Source organism: Nelusetta ayraudi, unplaced genomic scaffold (assembly GCF_046127955.1).
Source record: "Nelusetta ayraudi isolate G7.1 ecotype Tasmania unplaced genomic scaffold, CSIRO-AGI_Nayr_v1 ptg000135l, whole genome shotgun sequence".
In the NCBI taxonomy this organism is placed as follows: Eukaryota; Metazoa; Chordata; class Actinopteri; order Tetraodontiformes; family Monacanthidae; genus Nelusetta; species Nelusetta ayraudi.
Window position 1 is genome coordinate 5477648 of NW_027466185.1, and position 21409 is coordinate 5499056.

At 41.9% G+C, this 21409-nt stretch overlaps 2 protein-coding genes and 1 non-coding gene across 5 annotated transcripts; all 3 read right to left on the reverse strand.

Moving 5' to 3' along the window:
- Positions 1-125: 125 nt before the first annotated feature.
- On the reverse strand, positions 126-21228 carry LOC142877028 (rab GDP dissociation inhibitor beta-like). Of its 2 annotated transcripts, XM_076011359.1 has the most exons (11): positions 21217-21228; positions 13544-13626; positions 8214-8321; positions 6483-6582; positions 6181-6315; positions 5272-5467; positions 5028-5159; positions 4052-4151; positions 3293-3464; positions 1936-2135; positions 126-1857 (listed from the first exon to the last, which is right to left on the reverse strand). In XM_076011359.1, exons 2-11 carry the CDS (start codon positions 13586-13588, stop codon positions 1708-1710), a joined length of 1338 nt encoding a protein of 445 aa, XP_075867474.1. In that variant the 5' UTR covers positions 13589-13626; positions 21217-21228; the 3' UTR covers positions 126-1707. The 2 variants fall into 2 exon arrangements, with proteins under 2 accessions (XP_075867474.1, XP_075867473.1); XM_076011358.1 differs by lacking the exon at positions 21217-21228 and having other exon boundaries at positions 13544-13701.
- Positions 14174-21187, reverse strand: ankrd16 (ankyrin repeat domain 16). 2 transcript variants are annotated; one of them, XM_076011360.1, is made up of 7 exons: positions 20615-21165; positions 19305-19525; positions 18492-18534; positions 18286-18394; positions 18043-18204; positions 17304-17382; positions 14174-15161 (listed from the first exon to the last, which is right to left on the reverse strand). In XM_076011360.1, the coding sequence occupies exons 1-7, from the start codon at positions 20950-20952 to the stop codon at positions 15001-15003; spliced, it is 1113 nt and encodes a 370-aa protein (XP_075867475.1). In that variant the 5' UTR covers positions 20953-21165; the 3' UTR covers positions 14174-15000. The 2 variants fall into 2 exon arrangements, 1 of the variants encoding a protein (XP_075867475.1); XR_012923772.1 differs by having other exon boundaries at positions 15093-15161; positions 17304-18204; positions 20615-21187.
- On the reverse strand, positions 20389-20476 carry trnay-gua (transfer RNA tyrosine (anticodon GUA)). The gene is given in 2 exon segments: positions 20389-20424; positions 20440-20476. It is a non-coding gene; the product is annotated as a tRNA-Tyr (tRNA).
- Positions 21229-21409: the final 181 nt, after the last annotated feature.

The window sequence follows — 21409 nt, forward strand, 5'->3', positions numbered from 1 at the left end:
TTGTGGGTTCATTTGGACTTGGTTGATGATCAGGGGGCTGGGTGACCTCAAGTTGACCATTTGCAACAATTGTTAATATCTCAAAAAGTGAAACAGCACAAACAAAGATTTTGCAGCACAAGCGATTGAGAGTATTTTGAAAAGCTTTTACTGAGGGAGGAGGGCCAACTTCACACAGGTCTCATGCCGTCTCTGCAGGAATAACTTATCGACCACGAGTGGCTTTTCTCAGGCTCAAGAGATGGAGCACAGATAAACTCTCAGCTGCAGATTTTAACCTTGACATGTACTTCAGCGTGAGAAGCCAATCAGATGCGTGAGAGTTGGCAGCTGTATAATAATAATGTATTTACGGGCAGTATATTAAGGTTTTACCAATATAAAACTCATTAATCATGGCAACTTTTACACACTGGACCTTCAAGGTAGCGGTTACAATAATACCCCTAACTACCCGTGGAAGAGCAAAAAAATAGTATCAAAACTATCTGCATGTTACATTGTCATTCTACTTCACTTGTCAAATTATGTTCAATTCTAATATATTTAGTTTATCTCAACTATAATTCTGTCTAAGTGTTTGATAAACACAATTCTCTCGCTTGCGGTCTTTAGTCTTACATAATTGCAACCACCACTCCTTTTTGGAAAAGGAATTCCATTATGGATTCTAAATATCTATCCATCCCCATTGTCTGCCTCCGGCATGCCAAGGTCTTCTGTTAGGAGTCGACTAAAACTGGATATATGGAAAAATGGAAAATAAAGGGATAAAACAAGTTTTGGTTTTGAAAAAAATGATTTTACTTTGCAGTAGAGAAATCATCAGAGCCAAGGATGTTTTCTTAGTCGTCGATAAAATATTACAAGACTGTCATCAATTCAATACTGCTGCAGTACACATTTGGTCCATCTTAAGCAATTTCAGCTGACCACACTTTGATGCACAAGTCATCCATCGCTCTGCAAAAATCACTCAGGCTAATATATATCTTCATGTATTATAGTAAATTACGCTGTTGAATAAAAGAAAAATAAAAGGGTTCAAGTGGTGTATGCTGGTTAGCCTGGTGGTTTTGTCTTTCCTACCTGTGAATGACTGAGCTTACGGTTTTCGACAGAAGGGTTTCCTCAAAAATACATGGAGAAAAAACACATTTTTTTGAACTACTTTGGTTTTCCAAAGGGCCACCTGGCATGGCTGTGAACTGGTGCGGAGACAACATCTGGTTAATTTTGAAGCACACAGCCAAGTCAACTCTTTTCTGAGAAAAAAAAAAGCCTGAACATGGCTGATACCTAGTCAACCTTTGAACACGGACACAAAGACAGATCGCTTCCCCTCTCTGAAATACTGTAAAACACTATGCTCAGGAATTTTGATTTGATTTGGTGCGTCTTTGGACTAAGTTGATAAAGCAGTAGAATGTCCAGGTCTGTGTCCTCTGTTAAGTACTACAACCATGTCTAGCATGGCTTTGGGCGGGGGTGAGGTGGGCATAGTTTCCTTCCTGAACCCTATTCAACAATACTATGCCATATTTCTATAAACCAGGTTCTTCCTCAACGGGCAGGCCAGGTGTTTAGGATAAAGCGCCAGCCCGTTGGTGTGTACATTTTGAGCAGGTTTTTCTATATTAAGATTTCTGTTATCAGCAACGCTTTCTTTGACGACCGACCGGGAGTGTGGCGGAGACCCCCCTGCCACTACTCGGTATCACCAAAGATGTCCTTCTTTGTGCGCTCCATCTCGGCAAAGTCAAATTCCGAGCCCGTCATTTTCCGGTAGATCTCCTTGATGTCATCGCAGGTGGTCTCAAAGTGTGTCGTGGCGTCGTACGAGCGGGAGACAAAAATCTAGAGAGGAGACGGCGTCGGTGTTGGATTACATTCAAGATTCTGATTCAACTTTTTAATCCAAGCGGTCGGTCCTACCTGGCTTTCAGAGCCGTCGTCCGTGGGAGCGTACTGGTCACTGATGCTGACAAATTTGTCCACGATGGGATTCAGCAGGTCCAGGGCCGGCTTGATCTCAGCGTGGGGGTCGCTGGTCTCCACAGCGGTGCTCACAATGGCGATGAAATGTTTTTCTGCTGCCACTTTGTGCGTAGAGGAGATCATGCAGACGTAGATGTCTGACAAGGGGAGAGAGAGAGAGAGAGAGACAGAGACAGAGACAGAGAGAGAGAGAGAGAGAGTCACAGTCTGCTCTTGGTGCTTGAAACCAGGGACCATGCTTTTGATTCTTCCAAAACCTTTGAGTCTTTTTAAATGTATTTTTGAATACATTTACTGAATAAATTGCATGTAAATCTAGTTCTCAATTCAACAACTGTATTTATTTTAAGACCTACCTGTGCAATTCTTCAAATCAAACAATGAATAGAACAACATTAGTCAGAGACTTTGTTTGTCTTAGTTTCAATGGTCGCATACGGTCATTAACCAGCAGCTCTTTGCAGATAACGCACTCTGGCAGTGGAGCAACAAATGAAAAGCCAAATTCTAACAAATAATCAGGCTCATACTTCCTCTATATCCTGCTCGCCCTGTGTCCTCACTCACTTTCACTTTAGATGCTAAAAGTGGTGGTGAAAAGTCTTGAGCGACGGCCAAAAATAACAACGTGATTTGCAAAATCATTTTTGAAAACCAGCAGACGATTGTGAACTGTAAAACATTTGTCCGCTATCGATGAAGGACTTCCTGGCATTTTGTTCCTGAGAGGGGAAAAAAAACAAAACGAAATAAAGGAAAAAAAAACTTTTTCGTAACCGGTGATTTTGACCGGTTTAAATGGTAAATTTTCCGTCACGCTCCTATGACGCCATTCACTTAATTTTAGTTTAAGACTCATTGCATTAAACCCATAAGCATTATTTACCCCACAAATTCAATATCCAGTACTATATAACTGTGCCGCTGTTCTATTGGAATGCATTTTCAGATTATCCTTAAACATTTCCCCCATGATTCCTTGCGGTTCCGGGGGCCAATGAATATGAACAGTTCACTGGCGGTGCCCTGAACGCACCGCTTCACACCTTCCTCCTGACACGCACCGAGACACGCAAAGACACTGGCTGACCCGTCTCCGCGCCGTGTGTCTTAAGGGGTGGTTGCAATCTGCTCAATGCCGCCAAGTGTGACTTGCAACCCCTCAAAATGACCGATGGCCTTCAGATTTTTCAGTCACCGTTAAAAAAAAAAAAACGTCAATGACGGAAAACGTCCAGCTGATGCGACCTGTTTTCAGTGTACGCGAGGCCTCCCACTTCCTTTGGTAGCTTACCATGCTTCCTGTTGAGTTGACTCTGCGGGATGATAATCTGGCAAGAGTTGGCAGAGGAAGTGTTGGCGATGGGATGGTCCAAGATACAGATGGCCCTGATCACCTGGCCGATTTTGGCGGTGCGCTCGAGAGCGTAGCTGGGGTCGCAGATGAGCTGTTTGCACCTGGCAAACTGTAACAGGAGGAAAACAAAAAAATGGCAAAGTTTAGGAAAACTGCGATAACCCCTTAAGAACTGAAGCGTGACATATTTGAAGTGCCCCCCCCCCCCCCCCATGCAAATGATGAACATTTACAAATATGGCGACATTTCTGCTCAGGGGGACTTTCAAGTTTGACTTGAAGACACATTATACAACAGATGTGTTACAGACAGGACAGGTCTGAGCTTCACTTTTTAAAGGATTCAAATGAATTTCAATGTCTTGCCTTTGCTATTTTCAGTCGTTTCATGTGTGCGCACAAAGTGATCTGGGGCACCCTAAAAATGCAGGTTTAGCGATCAAATAAAAAAATTGTTTAGCCTTTTTTTTTTAACAATAAATCGATTTTGAATCATAACTGAAATAATAAAAAATCAAATCTATTTTTCCTTTGCGCTACAGCCTCCACAACTCCCAGCTGTCCTTAAATAATAACCTTAAAACAATGTGTGCATAATACAGATTTCAAATGCATTGCGTTCCATGTCAGGCTGAAGTCCCAGGCAACGCACACACATGCCACACTCGCTAATGCGCCTGAGAGGCAGCTGCTCACCTCTCCTTCAGATTTGACCCCCACAACTTTCCCATTCTCCACCACGATCTCGTCAATTGGCTTGTTCAGCATGTACGTCCCACCGTAGATGGCACTCAGCCTGAAGATCACAACCAGAGACATTGGGGGCGGGGGTACTTTGCAACCAATCCTATTTCTATAAGCTTGAGTGAAATTGTTAATGCGAGCAAGAATAAGATAAGCTGACAAGTTTGGAACCCAGTGTTTAGCTTCCATTTAATGTATGTTTAACTTTTACAGTTTCCTTTTTTTTTTTTAAACACAGCGTTGCAAATATACAGTATATACTGGGATAATATTGGTGCTGCGACTTTTTTTGGCTATAGAATGAAATGCTGTTCCTTTGCACTTCAAAAACATAACTCTTATAAAGATACAAATCAATTGACTATTCAAAGAGTCATGTCTGCTACAACACATTAACTTTCCAGCAGAAACACCTAAAAACACAACACTGGTCAAGGAATAATATCCACTGTGGAAAGTCATGTGAACGCACCTGCCTGCTCTACCAAAGAGTTCTCAGAATTAAAGGGTAAGTGTGTAATATTTGGAGATGTTGCAGAAGAAACAGCGACAACAAGTTGTCACATTTTAGATTGCAGCGTTCTTTCCCTCTCCCTCTCCTAAGCTTGCCAATTTCTTACGGGCAGTATATTAAGCTTTTAAACAACTTAAAAATCATACTTCAAGGCAAATATTACACACTGGACCTTTAGATAATCAACCTTACACGGATAACTGTCTGGCTGTTCAAGTTTTACGGACGGCCAAGACTGCCGTTAGTCCCATCATTTCTTTTTCAGTCACTACAGTTTAATGTAAACTTAGAAAAACAGGCTGTCACATTGGCTTAAAGTTTGTGAATGGACCATGTAAGAAGAAAAAACACTTGGTTGAAAACAAAGTAATTTGCCAGACATACTGCACATGTGTGAAAGGAAGATTCCCCTACCTGGCAAATCCTTGTGGGAGTTCCCCCAGGCCATACAGTGGGTAGAGGTATGGGCTTTTGCCATATCTGGCCAGAGACTCGCTGTAAAGCTTGATTTTGTTTATGGTCTCTAGGCAGGGCTTATCAAGGTACCTGCGGAGGGAGATCGGCAGAAAATACATCAAACTCTCCATTGGTGAACATTGCAAGCTGTTGCAAAACTCAACGGACGTGTATTCATCATACAAGTAGGAATGGCACTAACTCATCTGTGCGGTAGAGGGCGAGGGAGTGGCCGGTGAACTCGCAGGTGGACGGCGCCAGGTTGTAATGGTTGTAAATAGCCCTCATGTTCGTCGTGGGTTCAAATTTATCGTGGGTTTTCGGGTCATTCTCATCGAAGTTGGCGACAAAGCTCAGAAGATTTTTGAAGCGACGTTTTTCAAATAGCCCCATCAAACCTTTGAAGAACAGAATAAGCCAGAAATCAACAAAAAGCAAGCATTGCAGAACCGATGCAGCATACAACCGACAGGCAACAGCATTAGGAACCAATAATGCCGGGGGTCCCAGCAAAACGTACTGGCTTGGGGTTTCCCCCGTATTTCTGAACCGTCTTGAATGCAACTTTATTATCGATGCAAACGCACGTTCGTTTCCATAGAGTTTGCACTCCAAGCCGTAATCTACGTCAGTGCAGGCAATGCCACTGCGCAACCCATTCACAACAACTGTGCGCTGGCTGCAGTAGCAGGCCAGGAACTTTTCAGCTTTATTTATTTAATTCCTTTGTGAAAGCCATCCATCCTGCACTCTATGGATTGTTGTGTAAAAATATTTTCAATTAAAAGATTTCAATACAATGTAAAAAATTATTTCTGATGTTCATTGGCAGCCCTGGTGATCGCAGAGCCAATGAAAACACAATCGTACCGAGGTGTGGCGTGGCTTTAAGTCAATGTTTAAATTCATTTTCAGCAGGAGGTGCTAATGTGCAGTTGGAGTTATTTTTATCATTATTTTGTTGTGAGCAGTGAGGTACAGTTCAATATTTCCTCTCACCCCCCCACATAGTCTATTATTTTCAAGCTGCGCCTGCAGAGTCTACACAGTTTTATTTTCTTTCAGGGTACCTGCAGCGTCGCATCAGGCAACACCTTCTCGAGCGACTCACCGGACTTCAGAGCTTCGGCCTCCGTCGAGGGCACTTTGTGGATTTTGCCCTGCTGGTAGACGAAGCTGCCCTCCACCACTTTGAATTCCACGTAGCGCGTCACCTCTGTGATCAGCAGCATGCGCACCAGCTGACCTGGGGGAGGATGGGGGGGGGTGTTAAAAATTCATATTTAGCACACACACACACACACACACACACACACACACACACACACACACACACACACACACACACACACACACACACACACACACACACACACACACACACACACACACAGGTGAGTGGGTCATGTGTACCGTTGGCCATGAGAAATTTCGGGATGAGATCCACGTTCCAGTCCCGGTTTTTTCCCAGGGTCTCTGGCATTTTGTCCGGACGTTTGAAGTGCTTGTAGAGCTGCAGGGAGAACCAGAAAAAAGAATTTGAGAACGGAACAGAACAGAACGCCATTATTCATCTCACATTGAGGAAATTTGCCTAATTACAGCAACAATTTAGTGCAAGAATAAGGAGGAATTATTAGTAAGAGAAAAAACAAGACATTCACATCACATGGACAGTTGAATTATTTTACAAGTGGTCTACATTAGGGCTGCACAATATATCGTAAATGTATCGATATCGCAATATCAACACGTGCGACAGACGCATTGTAAACACTGCAATAAATAGTGTGTTCATCCATGAGCTACATGTAAAGAAATTTGGCCAATCAGACTGAGCCTTACGGGAGCGCGATACAACACCAGAACTATGTCCGTACTGGTCGTCAATCTAACGGGTTTCCTCACCGAACAGCGCCGCCACCGCCAGCGGATTCTTCAGAAATTCAAACATGCACAACATATTACTGCCGCTTTTACTGTCGTAGTCCACATCTACCACACCGAATATACTCTTGTACGTGAGCAGTGAGCACTACGTGCTGGTGACCTAAAACAAAAATGGTATACGCAAATTTCCGTCGAGCTAGACTTCATTTCACCCGAATAAAAACAACTCAGTAAACTCAGCCGTCTACCTCTGTGAGCTAACGAGACCCACAGCTCGCACGGCTTCCTATGGGTATCAGTAAATGAAGGCAGCATCAATTCAACACACACATACTCATTTGCACTTTATGCATCGCACTCTCATTTCACTTTATTGTTTTTCTTTTGTGTTGTCATTGTTGGTTTTTCGGTAGTTGGTGCATCGGAATTTGGTTTTTAAATGTACACTGTGAAGTGAATGTTTCTAAATGACAACTAAAAAGTCTAACCCTAAAAGTCTAAGTGTAAGTGATGGAGAAAGTGTGTTGCTGTGCACCTAGGTTGGTTCAGTGTCAATACAGCAGCTGCTGCCAGGCACAGTTCTTTCAACAGAAACATCTTGTTGGAAAGGAAACATTGGATATTGGTTTTTTTCATTGTCTGCATAGGCTGCCCATTGCCTACAGTCTATGCTACCAGCAGAAAGACATGATCGCTGTATACTTGAGTATTTGTTTATTTACAGTTTATGTATCGTTACCGCAACACACAACAGCATGATGGCATATTGCATGGTTTCCTAATATCCTGCAGCCCTAATATAAATACTGACACATAAAGATGTGATTGCAACGTTTCCTTGAACACCAAGACTGGTTTGGCCAAACCTAGACTGGTCACAGTCACAATCTCCTTCACATTCATACACTCATATAGTTTAGAACAGGCATGGGCAAACTACGGCCCGGGGGCCAAATCCGGCCCACCGAACTTGAAGACATTATATTAACAGTGAGTAAGTCATAACATGGCCGTACTTCATCAATTTCACTCATTTTTTTCAGTGTCCTTTCAGTGATGAGCTGAACACCGTGGGGCTTCTGAGACTTTTGTTCATTTTCAATCGGCATTCAGCTGTCTTTTCTACTTATCCCGTGATTTATTGTTTTGCTCCCGCTCCTCTGTCAAGTTTTAGAAGCCATTGTGGCCCACCAGTCAAAGGGTTCGCCCACCCTAAACCTAAACCCAGGCAGAAAAGTCAGAAAAAAAACTTACATCTTCGAGCGGTGTGATGGACGCACTCTCAGCTCCATAGTAGGGGTTACGGTCCATGTGCAGAACCTTCTTTCCCTTCACCGACATGATGCCCGAGAGGATGCATTCCTGTTGGGGCGATGGGGAAGAAGCATTAAAACCTCAAACACGACTGGGTTTTAGAGGGAAAATAAATGGACGTAACAAGGCGAAAAACAATGCAGAAGTGTGTGAATGCAAAAAAAAAAAAAAAAGAGCGGACAACCTGTAAATGGACGCACTAGTGATATTTCTTCATGACACAACACAGGATTTAGGGCAGGGCTGTCAAACTCAAATACACAGTGGGGCCAAAATTCAAAACTTGGACAAAGTCTCGGGCCAACATTGATATTCACTGAAAGAAATCTGCATCCAGAAATGGCAGTGAACTTTTTCATATGGATCTTTGGCTCCAACACTGAATATGGAACAAGCAAAGCTTAATGCTATGCAATAAATTACTTCATATTTCACACATGCAAAATAAAGTTTCAAATTACAAAACTCATTCAAATAAATAAAATGTCAATAAGAATTGTATGGCTCTTTTTTATTTGCAGCCTTCTGACTTAAATTTCAACAGTAACCTTTTTCCACTGGCTAATAATACATTTAAAAATAAAATAATAAACCAATCAAGAAATAATAATAATAATAATAATAATAATAATAATAATAATAATATCCTTCAACGAAAAGCCTGTCCTGATTGTCATGCCAAAATACCAGAAGAGCATTCTGGGATGTGTTGTATTAGCGCTACATGTGCTGTATGAGCGCTACATGTGTTGTATTAGCGCTACATGTGCTGTATAATACCGACGGGCTCTTGATAAAAGATCTGACGCAGACATTTGCGGTGACGGGAGAGCGTGTTTATTCCAGCTAATTCTGAAAACTGCAACTCTTCTAATTCCAACTCTGACTTCTGACCAGCGGCCTCATTAAGATTAACAGCAGTGGGTTTGCTTGAAATAAAAAAAGACTGCATGTGACACTGTGGACTTTACTCTGAAGCAAGTTTTTACTACTGAGGGGTGGAGAGAGAGAGAGAGAGAGAGAGAGAGAGAGAGAGAGAGAGAGAGAGAGAGAGAGAGCGAGCGCTTACACTGTGGGCGTACAAGTCGTCACATGACATGCAAACAACTTTCCCTAACCAACCTGTCTGGGGCTCTTAACGGGAACTGGAGACTACGGGGAAACAGGAAGTGGCAACTCGCAATTCATTTCTGCGTAAACTGGTGAGACCTTTGTTGTTGTTTAAAAAAAAAAGGGGGGGGGCTTGCCAGCGATTTATCGACTTCCTCCGAGATTGACGACAGAAGACGTTCCACAACATCTTGCACATGGACAATCACTTGCACCTCATTGCACCATAATACCCATAATCATGTAGATTCATACGTAGCTACTATATTAGATTATATATTTAATAAATCATGGCACTAATATTATATTATTTATCAGGTCTACTAAATTATACAGCACTATCATTAGTACTACATTTGTTTTGTTTACAACTACTATATATTATAAAGGTATAGTTTCATATTTTAGATTCATTGTTTGCAACTAATTCTATATTATATTGCACTGCATATCACTTCAAACACTGGACTTGCCACTTCTTAAAAAAAATATTTCTTAACTTCGCTTTTTTGTAAAACTTATATTTAACTTGCCATCGGCCACTTTATAAGTGATTTCTTACACTTTCTTCCTGGTAACGCACCATCATGTCAGTCTCCGCCACACCAACACTTCATGACGTGCCACGTGACGCGACATGTGGCAAATAAGGATCTCCAAAACAGAGTTTGCCGAGAGAGGCAAGAGACAGCGGACGTTTGGAGGAAGTCGAAGTGGCGCTGCGGTGCTGAGCTGGTGTCGACTCCAGCGAGTCAGCTTTCCTCCTGACTTACACCCAAGTCAGCCTTCCTCCTATCTTACACCCCTTCCTGCCATTGTCAAGAGAGCCATGAACCAAGAGGCCACGTCAGCTCCCAACCCCAGCGGCAGACTACTGCTCACACACACACACACACACACTGAATTTGCGGTGGGTTGCCGCTAATGAATGACTGCATGGAGACATTGGGCAGCGCTGCAAAACTCTGCTTTACCCCCAGGTTCTATTTACTTCACAATCGTGCCACGCCATTGACCCGGGTTGCATAGACATGGGCTGTGGTTATGGTTGAGTTTTGACACAGAGCCAGAGGCAGGACAAAGTGGTACGAGTCAGTAAGGAGTGCGCTGCTGACACACACAGAAAGTGCAAGAGAAGAGTGGCAGAAGGTTGAGCCCGTGTAAAACATCAGGACAAAGTTCAAGCTCAATATGTAACAAACTGGACTGATAGAAACCAGAGAAACGCTCAATGGACTGAATGGCTGAAGAACAGAATGCACATTTGCTGCTGCTGCGCTAGCTTCCTGTAGCGGAGTATTAGCATACAGTTTTGGAAAGTAGTGAAGTAGTTAAGTGGATAGGTCTTAGGTTGTTGTTTTTTTTTTCAAAGAAAATACAATCACATGACAGATCATCAAAATGAGAGTATGACATAATCACTTTGATTTGGCAACACTGATGGTTACAATTTCTCCCCCTTCCAAATGTTTCCAGTCACAAGAACCTCTGACTACAATCCGTTTGGTTCATGGGATTAACGCAGCTCAACGAATTCCATCAAAGTGACTCAAGAGGTTTTCTCGGGTCTTGTGAAGCGTTTGTGGTTTATATAACTGGAATATACATCTTTTTCAGCTATCCAAGAAAACAATGTTTGTGGAGTAAAGAGCCAAATTGCATCGCATAACACACGCAACTGCATAAAGCTGCAGCTGTGGGGGCCGTTCAACAAAAGTCAAATAGCCTCCAAACATGGAAAACACCAGCCCCCCCCACCCCACCCCGACCTCCTCACTCACCAAGTGGCTGAAGTTCAGTGTTGCCATTTTAACCTCAACATTTGATTGCGGCACACCGAGTCCATCTCAGCTGATTTGCCAGGACGTTTATCAGGTTACTTGATAGCACCTGTTGATTATGCCAAGTTATCAGCAGGTTCAGAGATACGGACAGTACCAGGGACAGTACCAGTGCCAAGACCGTGTGCTCCATTTTCTTTGGTAGTTTCAATATCAATTTGTGTAAGTTTCAGATGCATCATATTTTGGCAAGTTTTGCATTCTGGCAACATTTTCTGTGGAAAAAAAAATTCTAATTTTTAGTTTTGTGATTCCTGCTATTTACTAGATTGTGCTCATTTCCTTTGATTCATTATAGCAGAAGAGGTAGGAGACAATTTGACAACAGTATAAAAGTTAAGGATTGTACAGTCAGTTGATTATTTTAATGATCAGCAACATGTATCTGGGAGAGAATCACGTGTGCTAGGTCATGACTAGACAATAAGCTTAAAATTGAAGAAAGGTGAAGAAAGGTCACATAGAAGGACTGAACGGCAACAATATTCAGCCTGGCTTAACCTTACACAAACTAGGAGAAAAAAAACAATACAAAAATAAAAAGAAGGCCACGAGCAGTCTTCATGCTAAATAGATTAAAATGAATAAATAGAATGGAAAATAAGGGAGGGGAAGATTTTTTTTATTTATTTTTTTTTTAGTTCAAGTTTTAGTTTTAGTTCAGTTCTCTCCAAGTACAGTAATGTCATCTTCTTGCACCCTGATCACCAGCAGCAGAGGTGCCAATGTGCAGTTGCCCCCCCCCCCCCCTCCCCAAAAAAAAAAAAAAAAAAAAAAAAAAAAGGTGAGCAGTGTGGTACAGTTGAATATTTTTGCGCTAAACCGCTCCCTTTCATCGGTCATTAGTAGTGGACAGATGGGTTACCCCCCTCTGGTAGTCCCACGAGGACCACAACATAACCACGGCTTATCGATCCCCATTCCAACTGTACAACAAGTTACATTACTTTTTCATGTATAAAACTTACATTTGCATGCATTATTTGTGCGTGTGTGATTTGTAACAACGTAGGAAAATATCACCGCTAAGCTAAATGTACATCATGGAGTCAGCCGCTTTACCGCAGAAGACGGATGTTTCTTCGCCTGACGGATACCGTAGATAGACTGTAGTTTAGAAGGGTGGCCGTGGTGCTTTCAGTTCCGCAGTCTTAGTAGCACCACACCCAGTGCACGCTTAATGAACACAACCCGTCAGTGTAAAACGTAACCAAATCCGTCTTCCACGTCGCCGCTTTTACATATGTATCCCGATACAAAGTTATATTATTATTAACAGTCGCGCTGTTGTTTTCAAGGAAGGAGAAGGAGACGTAGCAACGCCTCGTTGACGCCAGCGGTCTCGCGGATTATGTCACTGTTAAAACTACGCACCACTTTTCAGGAAGCGGTCTTCAAAATCCGCTGTCACGTAAAGCGGACAACAGGTTCGGCGGGGCCTGTCGAAGAGCTCTCTCGACTACCGAAACGGTTGATAGGTGACAAAGTCACAGCGGAGCAAGCTCCAAACTCATGTTAAACATCAAGTCAATCAAGTGCGGCAACATTTACAGGCACACGTATCTGAGTTTAAATACATTTAAAGAAAAAAGTTTCACTTCTAATAGCAAGGTAGTCTGTCCGGTTGAGTTTCTTTTCTCTCCCCTCCACCCCCCATATGTATTACACTAACTGTTCAACTACTACTATTATTACTATTTTCCCAAAACGACTTGCCAACAGTAGATAGAACAGGGTACGCACAACACTTACTGAGCGCTACTGGTCGGAAACTTGCGCTAGCTCATCGTCCACATACTAATAATGGATTGTATGTGAACAGCTCCGCATACAATCCATTATTTTATGCAAAGCACCAGTTAACCAATCAAACTCCATACAACACCGATTGAAAAACGAGGCAATCGTTAATGTGTTGTTATCGGGCTAATTACTTACCCGTTCCTATAATTCCGTGGAGCTAACATTAGCAAAGCAGCCGTCCATGTATAATCGTCCCTAAGAACCGGAGTTCAAGCTAACAAGTAAATCGTTAAGGAACCTCGACACAAGCAGTATTTGAACTTGAACAAAGTCACGCGTATGTCCTTGTGTATTTGAACAGGCCACAAAGCACCAGCGAACGTTTGCAATTTAATTCCGTTACGGTTAAATACACGTCCGAGACGCATAATCTAAGTTAGCAGCTAAGCAGGCTATTTAGAGCAGGCTAGCCTTGCCACTTATCAGGCCCAGTGAGCTCAAACCACAACGGTGAAGCGCTAACAGGTTGCAAAGCCCCTCCAAACGCAAGAATCACATCGGAAGTTTGTTGCTCACCGTCAGTCCGGTGCCCAAAACTATCACGTCGTATTCTTCATTCATTTTTCAAGTCTTTATTCCTCTGTCACACACTGTACGGGAAGAAGAAGAAAATGGAGACCTGCGGGGCTGGAAATTAACAGGGCTGCGGTTTAGCGTCATGCGCTTCGGAGGGCGGGGCTTTGCAACTGTCAATCATTGGGGGGGGAAATAACGACGTGTATCGTTGAAGACTGGAACGGCTCCGAACCCCCGTGGCCCCAAACACGATTAGGCCCACGTGTTGTTCCTCGTTACGTTAGAGAGGTGCGTACCGGGCAACTCGTGAGTCGTGTTTTTTCTAACCTGCGAGCCGCATCAGTGCGCTGGAATGGCAGTCAAATCCGAACCTCACACCCGTGAGCACGTACTACGGACTGACCGTTTCCCAGTCTGACGTCACAAAGCCCCTAAAAAACAATGGCAGAACAGTACATTCAAGAAAATATATGCATCTATTGTGTGTACGGACTGATGCTCAAACATGTCGCCATTACAAGAAATAGCGACTACTAGTGCGAGCTAATCACGCGGTAAATATAGGGTCAAAGACAAAAGCAAACAACAACAAAGGACCGACTGGAAATTAAATGAAAACATTCACACTGGTTCATTCATTATATTTATTTTTCAACATACATACATGTATGTATGTGAACATTTATACAGAGAGAGAGAGAGAGAGAGTGAGAGAGCTTCAGAATTGCATTTTGCAAATTGTTGTTTTTCCCCAAATTTCACCAGTATGAAGGAATAACATAATATTTGCAGCAAATCTGTATCCAGAATTTATTTTTATACAGGATTACAACAAACTTTGATATTTTCTTTTAATATAATCAATATGCTATAATATAATTTATTGTCAATAAATAAACTCCAAATGTGATCTCATAAACTCTACATCATTTTTTTTCTATCACCTAATATTATATATTTTAGCGTTTATTGCGACTGTAAACTGTGTTAAGTCCCATATTTTAGCTCTGCTAAATCTCAGATTCTCAGATTTCAGCTGCAGTCAGCAAGTGAGAGGCTGCCAACGATCCCAGGCCAGACGCAAACAAGGTCACCCGTTCAGCAAGTTGAGTCACGTGTTTGCATTAGTGCACAGCGTTCACCAAACATTGCACTCACTCCTTACAGCTGGCTCGATTTTAATTCAAGAGACTGAAATAAAATGCCATTTCAAGTCATGTCATGGGATTCAGTATTTTTCATATAATTCAATCTAATATCCAGCACCGCAGGGTATTTTCCCGATGATCATTTCCATGTGTGAGTTAGGTGACCTCTTTGCTGCGGACTACAATGATGGCATCTAGCTATTATTCCACAAGTGTGTTTCATCTACAACGTGAAACATTTTCCCTCCTCTCATCTCTCTTTCGGGGCCACCAAACACACACATTTATACCTAAAACTTCACGGTCAACTCATGCATCTTGTTCATCACACTCAAATACTTTGACTATGTCCGGTTTCTTGGCGTGCTGCCGTGCTGTTGTGCCCAACGCGTCCTCTGAGTCTTTCAAGCCGAGCTGCAGAAGTGTCTTGGCTGCCTCTGCGTGTTGACCGATGCACGCCATGTGAAGGGCTGGTGGAGGAGAGAAGAAGTGGAGAACCAGAAACCTTTCAAATTATGTGTAATATGTAATCATAGAAAAGTGAGAATATTACATGTCGGAAACCTAATTCTTGTATATATGTATGTATGTATGTATATATACATACATATATATATATATATATATATATATGTATATATACATACATATATATATATATATATACATACATATATATATATATATTATGGGTTTTATATATGTATACATATATATATATATATATATATATATATATATATATATATATATATATATATATATACATATATATATATATATATATATATATATATATTATGGGTTTTATATATGTATACATATATATATATATATATATGTATGTATGTAATGATAACACAAAAACCTTTCTTTCACTCATGGTTGGTGCTGAGGTGAAGCCATTTATTATCAAAAACCCATGTTAACTCTTTTTAAATCATAATGACAACAGAAATTACACAAATGACCCCGATCAAAAGTTTACATACCCTTGAGATTTTGGCCTGATAACATGCACACAAGTTGATTGTTGAGTTCAAATGGGTTTGAATGGTTACTAAATGTAACCATCCACACCTGTGATCTGTCTGCTTGTAATCAGTGTGTGGAAAAGGTTTTGAGTTTGTTGGCTCCTGACAGACCCTTGCACTGACATCTCTGGACTCTGAGTCATGGGGAAAGCAAATGAATTGTCAAAAGATCTGCAGGAAAAGGTCATTGAACTGTATAAAACAGGAAAGGGATATAAGAAGATATCCAAGGAACTCAGAATACCAATCAGCAGTGTTCAAACTCTAATTAAGAAGTGGAAAGTGAGAGATTCTGTTGAAACCAAACCACGATCAGGTCGACCAACAAAAATTTCTGTCACAACGGCCAGGAAAATGTTTCAAGATGCAAAAAACCCCCCACAGATTACTTCAGCTGAAATACAGGACTCTCTTAAAAAAAAAGTGGTGTGGATGTTTCAAGATGCACAATAAGGAGGAATTTTGAAAAAACAAAAGGGCTTTGTGTGAGCTACAAAGGCACGGCAAACTTGGTCAAAATTGATGGCAAGATGAATGCAGCAGGTTATCAAAAAATACTAGAGGAAAGTTTGCACTCATCAGCCCGGAAGCTGCGCATGGGGTGTACTTGGATATTCCAACATGATAATGATCCAAAACACAAAGCCAAGTCAATCTGTCATTGGCTAGAGCAGATTAAAGTGAAGGTTCTGGAGTGGCCATCTCAGTCTCCTGACCTCAATATCATTGAGCCACTCTGGGGAGATCTCAAGCCTGCAGTTCATACAAGACAGCCCAAGAATTTACAGGAACTGGAGGCCTTTTGCCAAGAAGAATGGGCAGCTTTACCATCAGAGAAAATAAAGAGCCTCATCCACAACTACCACAAAAGACTCCAAGCTGTCATTGATGTTAAAGGGGGCGATACACAGTATTAAAAACCGGGGTACGTAAACTTTTGATTGGGGTCATTTGTGTAATTTCTGTTGTTATTGTGATTTAAAAAGAGTAAACATGTTTTTTTGATAATAAATGGCTTCACCTAAGCAACCTAACCATGAGTGAAAGAAGTTTTTGTGTTATCATTCATATTCTCTGAAAAATGGCCAAGAAATCATAAATTCTGCCAGGGTATGTAAACTTTTGAGCACAACTGTATATATATATATATATATATATATATATATATATATATATATATATATACATATATAAATATATAAATATGTATATATGTATATAAAATCAGATTACTTAACTTTATTTTATACTGGAATTTGTGAAGTAGAGCAGTGAACGGAACACAACACAATAGTTTGGAAGCAAATTATTGGATGAAAGGTGGTTGAGTGGATGGGTGTGTGAATCATTCGTGACCAGGGAGAAGCCCACATCGCCATTAAATATCATACACTGAAATGCGTAGTGCAATGCAGTGCAGTACAGTACAGTGCAGTGCAGTGGTGTTTCAACAAACATGAGGACCTTGCCTTTTTATTGCATCATCCTGGACGATCTTGGATGATACATTTTTGCCAGGCTTCATTCAAATCTACTAATAAACCAGAAATTTGAGATTTTCAGTGTCTCACTGCTCACCACTTCTTCCCTTTGAGTCCTGGGCGTAAAGATCGGCCCCCAGCTGCAGCAGCGCTCTTATCATGGAGGTATGGCCCTCCTGAAGGAGACATTCAAATGGGCAAAGACAGTTAACGTTCACTGTCATCCACAGTTCTGTCTTCTAAAGTGGAGAACATTCACATGTTGACATTTCAAAGACCGGCATGCAATGCAACTACCATGATAGGTCAAATTAGTATTCCCAAATGGAGCCTAAAAGCAAGAATCAAAGGTAAAACTTATACTGTTAGACTGTGGTTTAGTTGGGTTTGGGGGGCGGGGGGGTAGGTATAAATTGTAAAATACAGCAAATCTGCAAGAATGTGGTTGTATGAGGAACTTTGCCTAATTTTGTCACACCGAGTTCAATGAACAAAAATGATTGGTGACATATTTGGATCTACTTGGGTTTATTTTTCCCCATATGGTACCACTTTGTACCACATGAGAAATATAAATTTACCACTGAGTGACACATGTGAAGATGCAGGATTTTGCCAGGGAGTCGAATGTGGGCAAAATGACCCAATAAGATAGAAGGGAAAATATGTTCATTACAATAAAGAACAATATCAATTTGACTTATTACTGAAAGCAAATAAATACAATTCTCACCTGTTTTCCTTTTTCTTTGGCCAAATGTAACCCTTTCCTTAAAGAGGAATAGTAAGAGCACCACCACTACAGCCTCTCCACACCTCATTGACTGTGATCTCACCTTTGCAGCATAATGTAAGGCAGTCAGGCACTTGTCTGCTGTCCTCTGGTTCACATCTACTTTCAGATCCAGTACCAGATACCGCAGTGCCTCTTCCTGGCCAGTGACGGCCACCTGGTGCACAGGTTGCGCCCCGAGGGCGTCAGCAGCTGTTGGGGAAGCCTGCAGTGCAGCAAAAATCTATTTTAAAAAAAAAATCCGCATTTGCAACAATTTTGTGGCTCTAAACAACCTCATTTCTACCTGGTGTTTCTCTACAAGCATCCTGGCCACTGGTATGTGTCCGGTCCTGACGCCGTCCATGAAAGGAGTGACCCCGCAGCTGTCGGTGCTGTCTGGCGTGTAGCCGCATCTGCGGGAGGGTCGACAAACGCATGAGATGCATCGAAGAATGAATCAGCCCGGCTGTTTAAAGAATTGTGCTCCCAACAAATTGCAGGTAAGCCTACCTCTCCAGCAAGATCCTGACAACCTCCTCACAGCCATGCATTGCTTTAGGAGGATACAGAGAGGGTGTAAGTACTTAAAATGTTCAGAAAATGAAAAATGCCCAACACCTTTACAAGAACAAAGATGCCCCAATGCCTCAGAGGTCAAGTGACTGTAAAACACTCAGGGCATTTGTGAGGTACACCTGGACAGACTATGGCAATAAACGTCCTCTCTACCGGCAGTGTTGGGCCTTCAGGGCCAGCTAGGCCTTGTCTGCTGGCCTACACATGCTTAGAAAAGTAAAATTCCCCATGAATACTGTATGATAATAAAGTTATTCTCCATCGTCTGTTTATTTCACATCATATAACATCCAATTGGTTGGCTTCCATTGTTGTGAATTCCGATAAGAGTTTTTATCCAATCGTATTTCAGCTAGCTTATGTTGCCAGGCTCTATGAAATCTACCTGAGGCCAGCAGAACCAACATAGCAGCCTCCTGTCTGCTGTACGTGAACGGAACACAGTGAGTAGCGATAGCCAATCAGATCTCGAGGCTGCGATGCCGAGGCCACCTAGCTGGCTTTACGCTGAACTTCACGCGTCCTGTGATTGGATGAGCACTGAGAACCTGACAGACTGAACTCAACTTGGAGATTTCCCAGCTGGCGCAACAAACCCACGAGGGCTGCAGGACTCATTTGCAGTTTATAATGTAAAGAAGGTTGTGCATTGGCGCGTTGCCATCTTATGCGAAATGGTGACATTGCGCAGTTTATTGGACCAGTTTGGACAAGAGTTTAAGCTCACACGCACGGCACGCCACTGACCGGCAGTATGGAGCGGCGTTCTCCGGGTCTTGCTCTCAGTGCGCCAGACGTCAGGCGCAACGTCGAGCAGGTGCCGTGCGACCTGAGGGTCGCCCTCCCTGCAGGCAACGTGGAAGGAGTTCCATCCGTCCTTGTTCTTCAGCGTGGGGTCGGCGCCGTAGCGCAGCAGCTCCTGAATGACGCCCAGGTTCCTCCGAGTGCAGGCCATCATCAGGGGAGTCCTGGGCAGAGGCGGGAAGAAGATTTTTCAGGTATCTGCACTTTATTTGAGTAGTACTTGCTCCCTTCAATTGTACACAGATAACTGTACTTTATACTCCTTACATCGTAATAACATGCTGGTTACCTTTGCGTTTAAGATAAAGTAACTCACTTATTATTTACGTATTAGAGTTGTTTTTGCTTGAAGTGGAGCTATTTGAACGATGCTGTTGTGTAGTTCAATATAAAAGTGAATCATATTTTAGAAAGAGATTATTTTAGAGTACCTCGGCTTTGGTGTCACTGCTAATGACGTCTTCAGTATAGAGAAAAATAAAAATGTAGAAAATAACATAGGTCACTTTTATTAAATTGTTATTAAAAGTGTAAATATCCAATAATGGCTCATAGCTATTTCTTGATTATAATTTGGTTGTGCTGCAGTTAAAAAAGAAAAAAAAATGGTATGAGAACAGGAAAGCTGTTAAAAATGATCCAGATGCTCATGCAAGACCTCTGATGTGTGTGTGTGTGTGTGTGTGTGTGTGTGTGTGTGTGTGTGTGTGTGTGTGTGTGTGTGTGTGTGTGTGTGTGTGTGTGCGCGCGTGACCTCACAACTCAGATAAAGATAATATAAACTACTATTACAATACAAACGTATTAATGTAGTGGACAGTCGTAGGCGTACATTAGTAGTTGTTGTAGAACCTAGTAGTAGTGATAGTCATTAAAATGGTATTCATCCATCGTACACTTTTTTTTGTCGAACATAAACTTTAGTAATTGTTTTTTCTACATAGCGTCATTATATTTTCCGACATTTTCTCTGACATTTCGCAAAAATAAACAGGATCGAACGATATACAAAATAAACAAAAATGTTTCCTTCGAGCCGGATTTGAACCAGCGACCTAAGGATTTCAGCGTATCGCCTCTACAGTCCTCCGCTCTACCAACTGAGCTATCGAAGGGTCATGTCACAGAGGTTGGCTCAATGTGGTTATAAACATAATGAGCACCGACATGACTCATTAAAAAAAAAAAAAAAAAGAAGAAGAAGAAGAAGAAGGAAAAGATGATGATGATGATAAAAGTGTTGTCATGCTCACCAGTCTGCCTTTTTCAGACAGTCCACTTTGGCTCCTTCTCGTAGCAGGAAGCTAACGCATATCTCATGACTCATGGACGCAGCCTCGTGCAGCGGCCTTTTGTAGTCGTTGTTGTACACCTCCAAGTCCATGTGAAGCCTTTTCACCAGATATTCCACAATGTCCACATGCCCAAGTCTGGCAGCGTAGTGCAGCAGCGTGTCTCCTGACCGACCCAAGTGTTTGCTTCTGATCGTTTCCGCAGCACCCGAACCGCCACATGATATCAGTTTATCAAGAAAAGCCAGTTCTCCCTCCTGAGTGAGCTTCAGCAGCTGTTTCAATGTGTTTTCGTCCATAATCGGAGTAATTTACAGGACTAAGTGCAGACATAACTTTGGCGACAAGTCGGGACGAGTACTTACATTTATTTAGACATACTGGGGAGAGCCTTGTTGTCGCAAAATAACCAGAAAGTGATGGCCAAGCATAACCTTACGCTGGAACAGTGGCCGTAGCTGCAATCACCTCCGCACACCGCTTTATGGCGCAATTTCTCCGCACATGAAGTTACTGTCAGTTTGACGACGTATATTTTCTGGTCAACATTTGAAGTCAGGGAAGAGAAGAAAATATAAGAACTAAATAATATCCAATCAAATCCAATCCACTTTATTTATAAAGCAAAGTTTAATTAGACACAAAAGTTTACCAAAGTGATGTACATTAAAATAGACAAAATTAAAAAAAAAAATGGATACAATTTTCTGTGCACACAAAATCAACAACCCAGGTGGTTTCCAAAGCCGAAGAGAA

Excerpts from the sequence above, each read along its gene's own strand:
- LOC142877028 (XM_076011359.1), bottom strand. The coding sequence starts at position 13,588 with ATGAATGAAGAATACGACGTGATAGTTTTGGGCACCGGACTGACG. Across the intron at positions 6,583-8,213 it reads CCATCACACCGCTCGAAGAT|CTCTACAAGCACTTCAAACG; the intron begins GTAAGTTTTTTT and ends TTCTCCCTGCAG. Across the intron at positions 5,468-6,180 it reads GGCCGAAGCTCTGAAGTCCG|GTTTGATGGGGCTATTTGAA; the intron begins GTGAGTCGCTCG and ends TGTTCTTCAAAG.
- ankrd16 (XM_076011360.1), bottom strand. The coding sequence starts at position 20,952 with ATGGACGAAAACACATTGAAACAGCTGCTGAAGCTCACTCAGGAGGGA. Across the intron at positions 18,205-18,285 it reads TGCTTGTAGAGAAACACCAG|GCTTCCCCAACAGCTGCTGA; the intron begins GTAGAAATGAGG and ends GCTGCACTGCAG. Across the intron at positions 15,162-17,303 it reads GGACTCAAAGGGAAGAAGTG|CCCTTCACATGGCGTGCATC; the intron begins GTGAGCAGTGAG and ends CTCCTCCACCAG.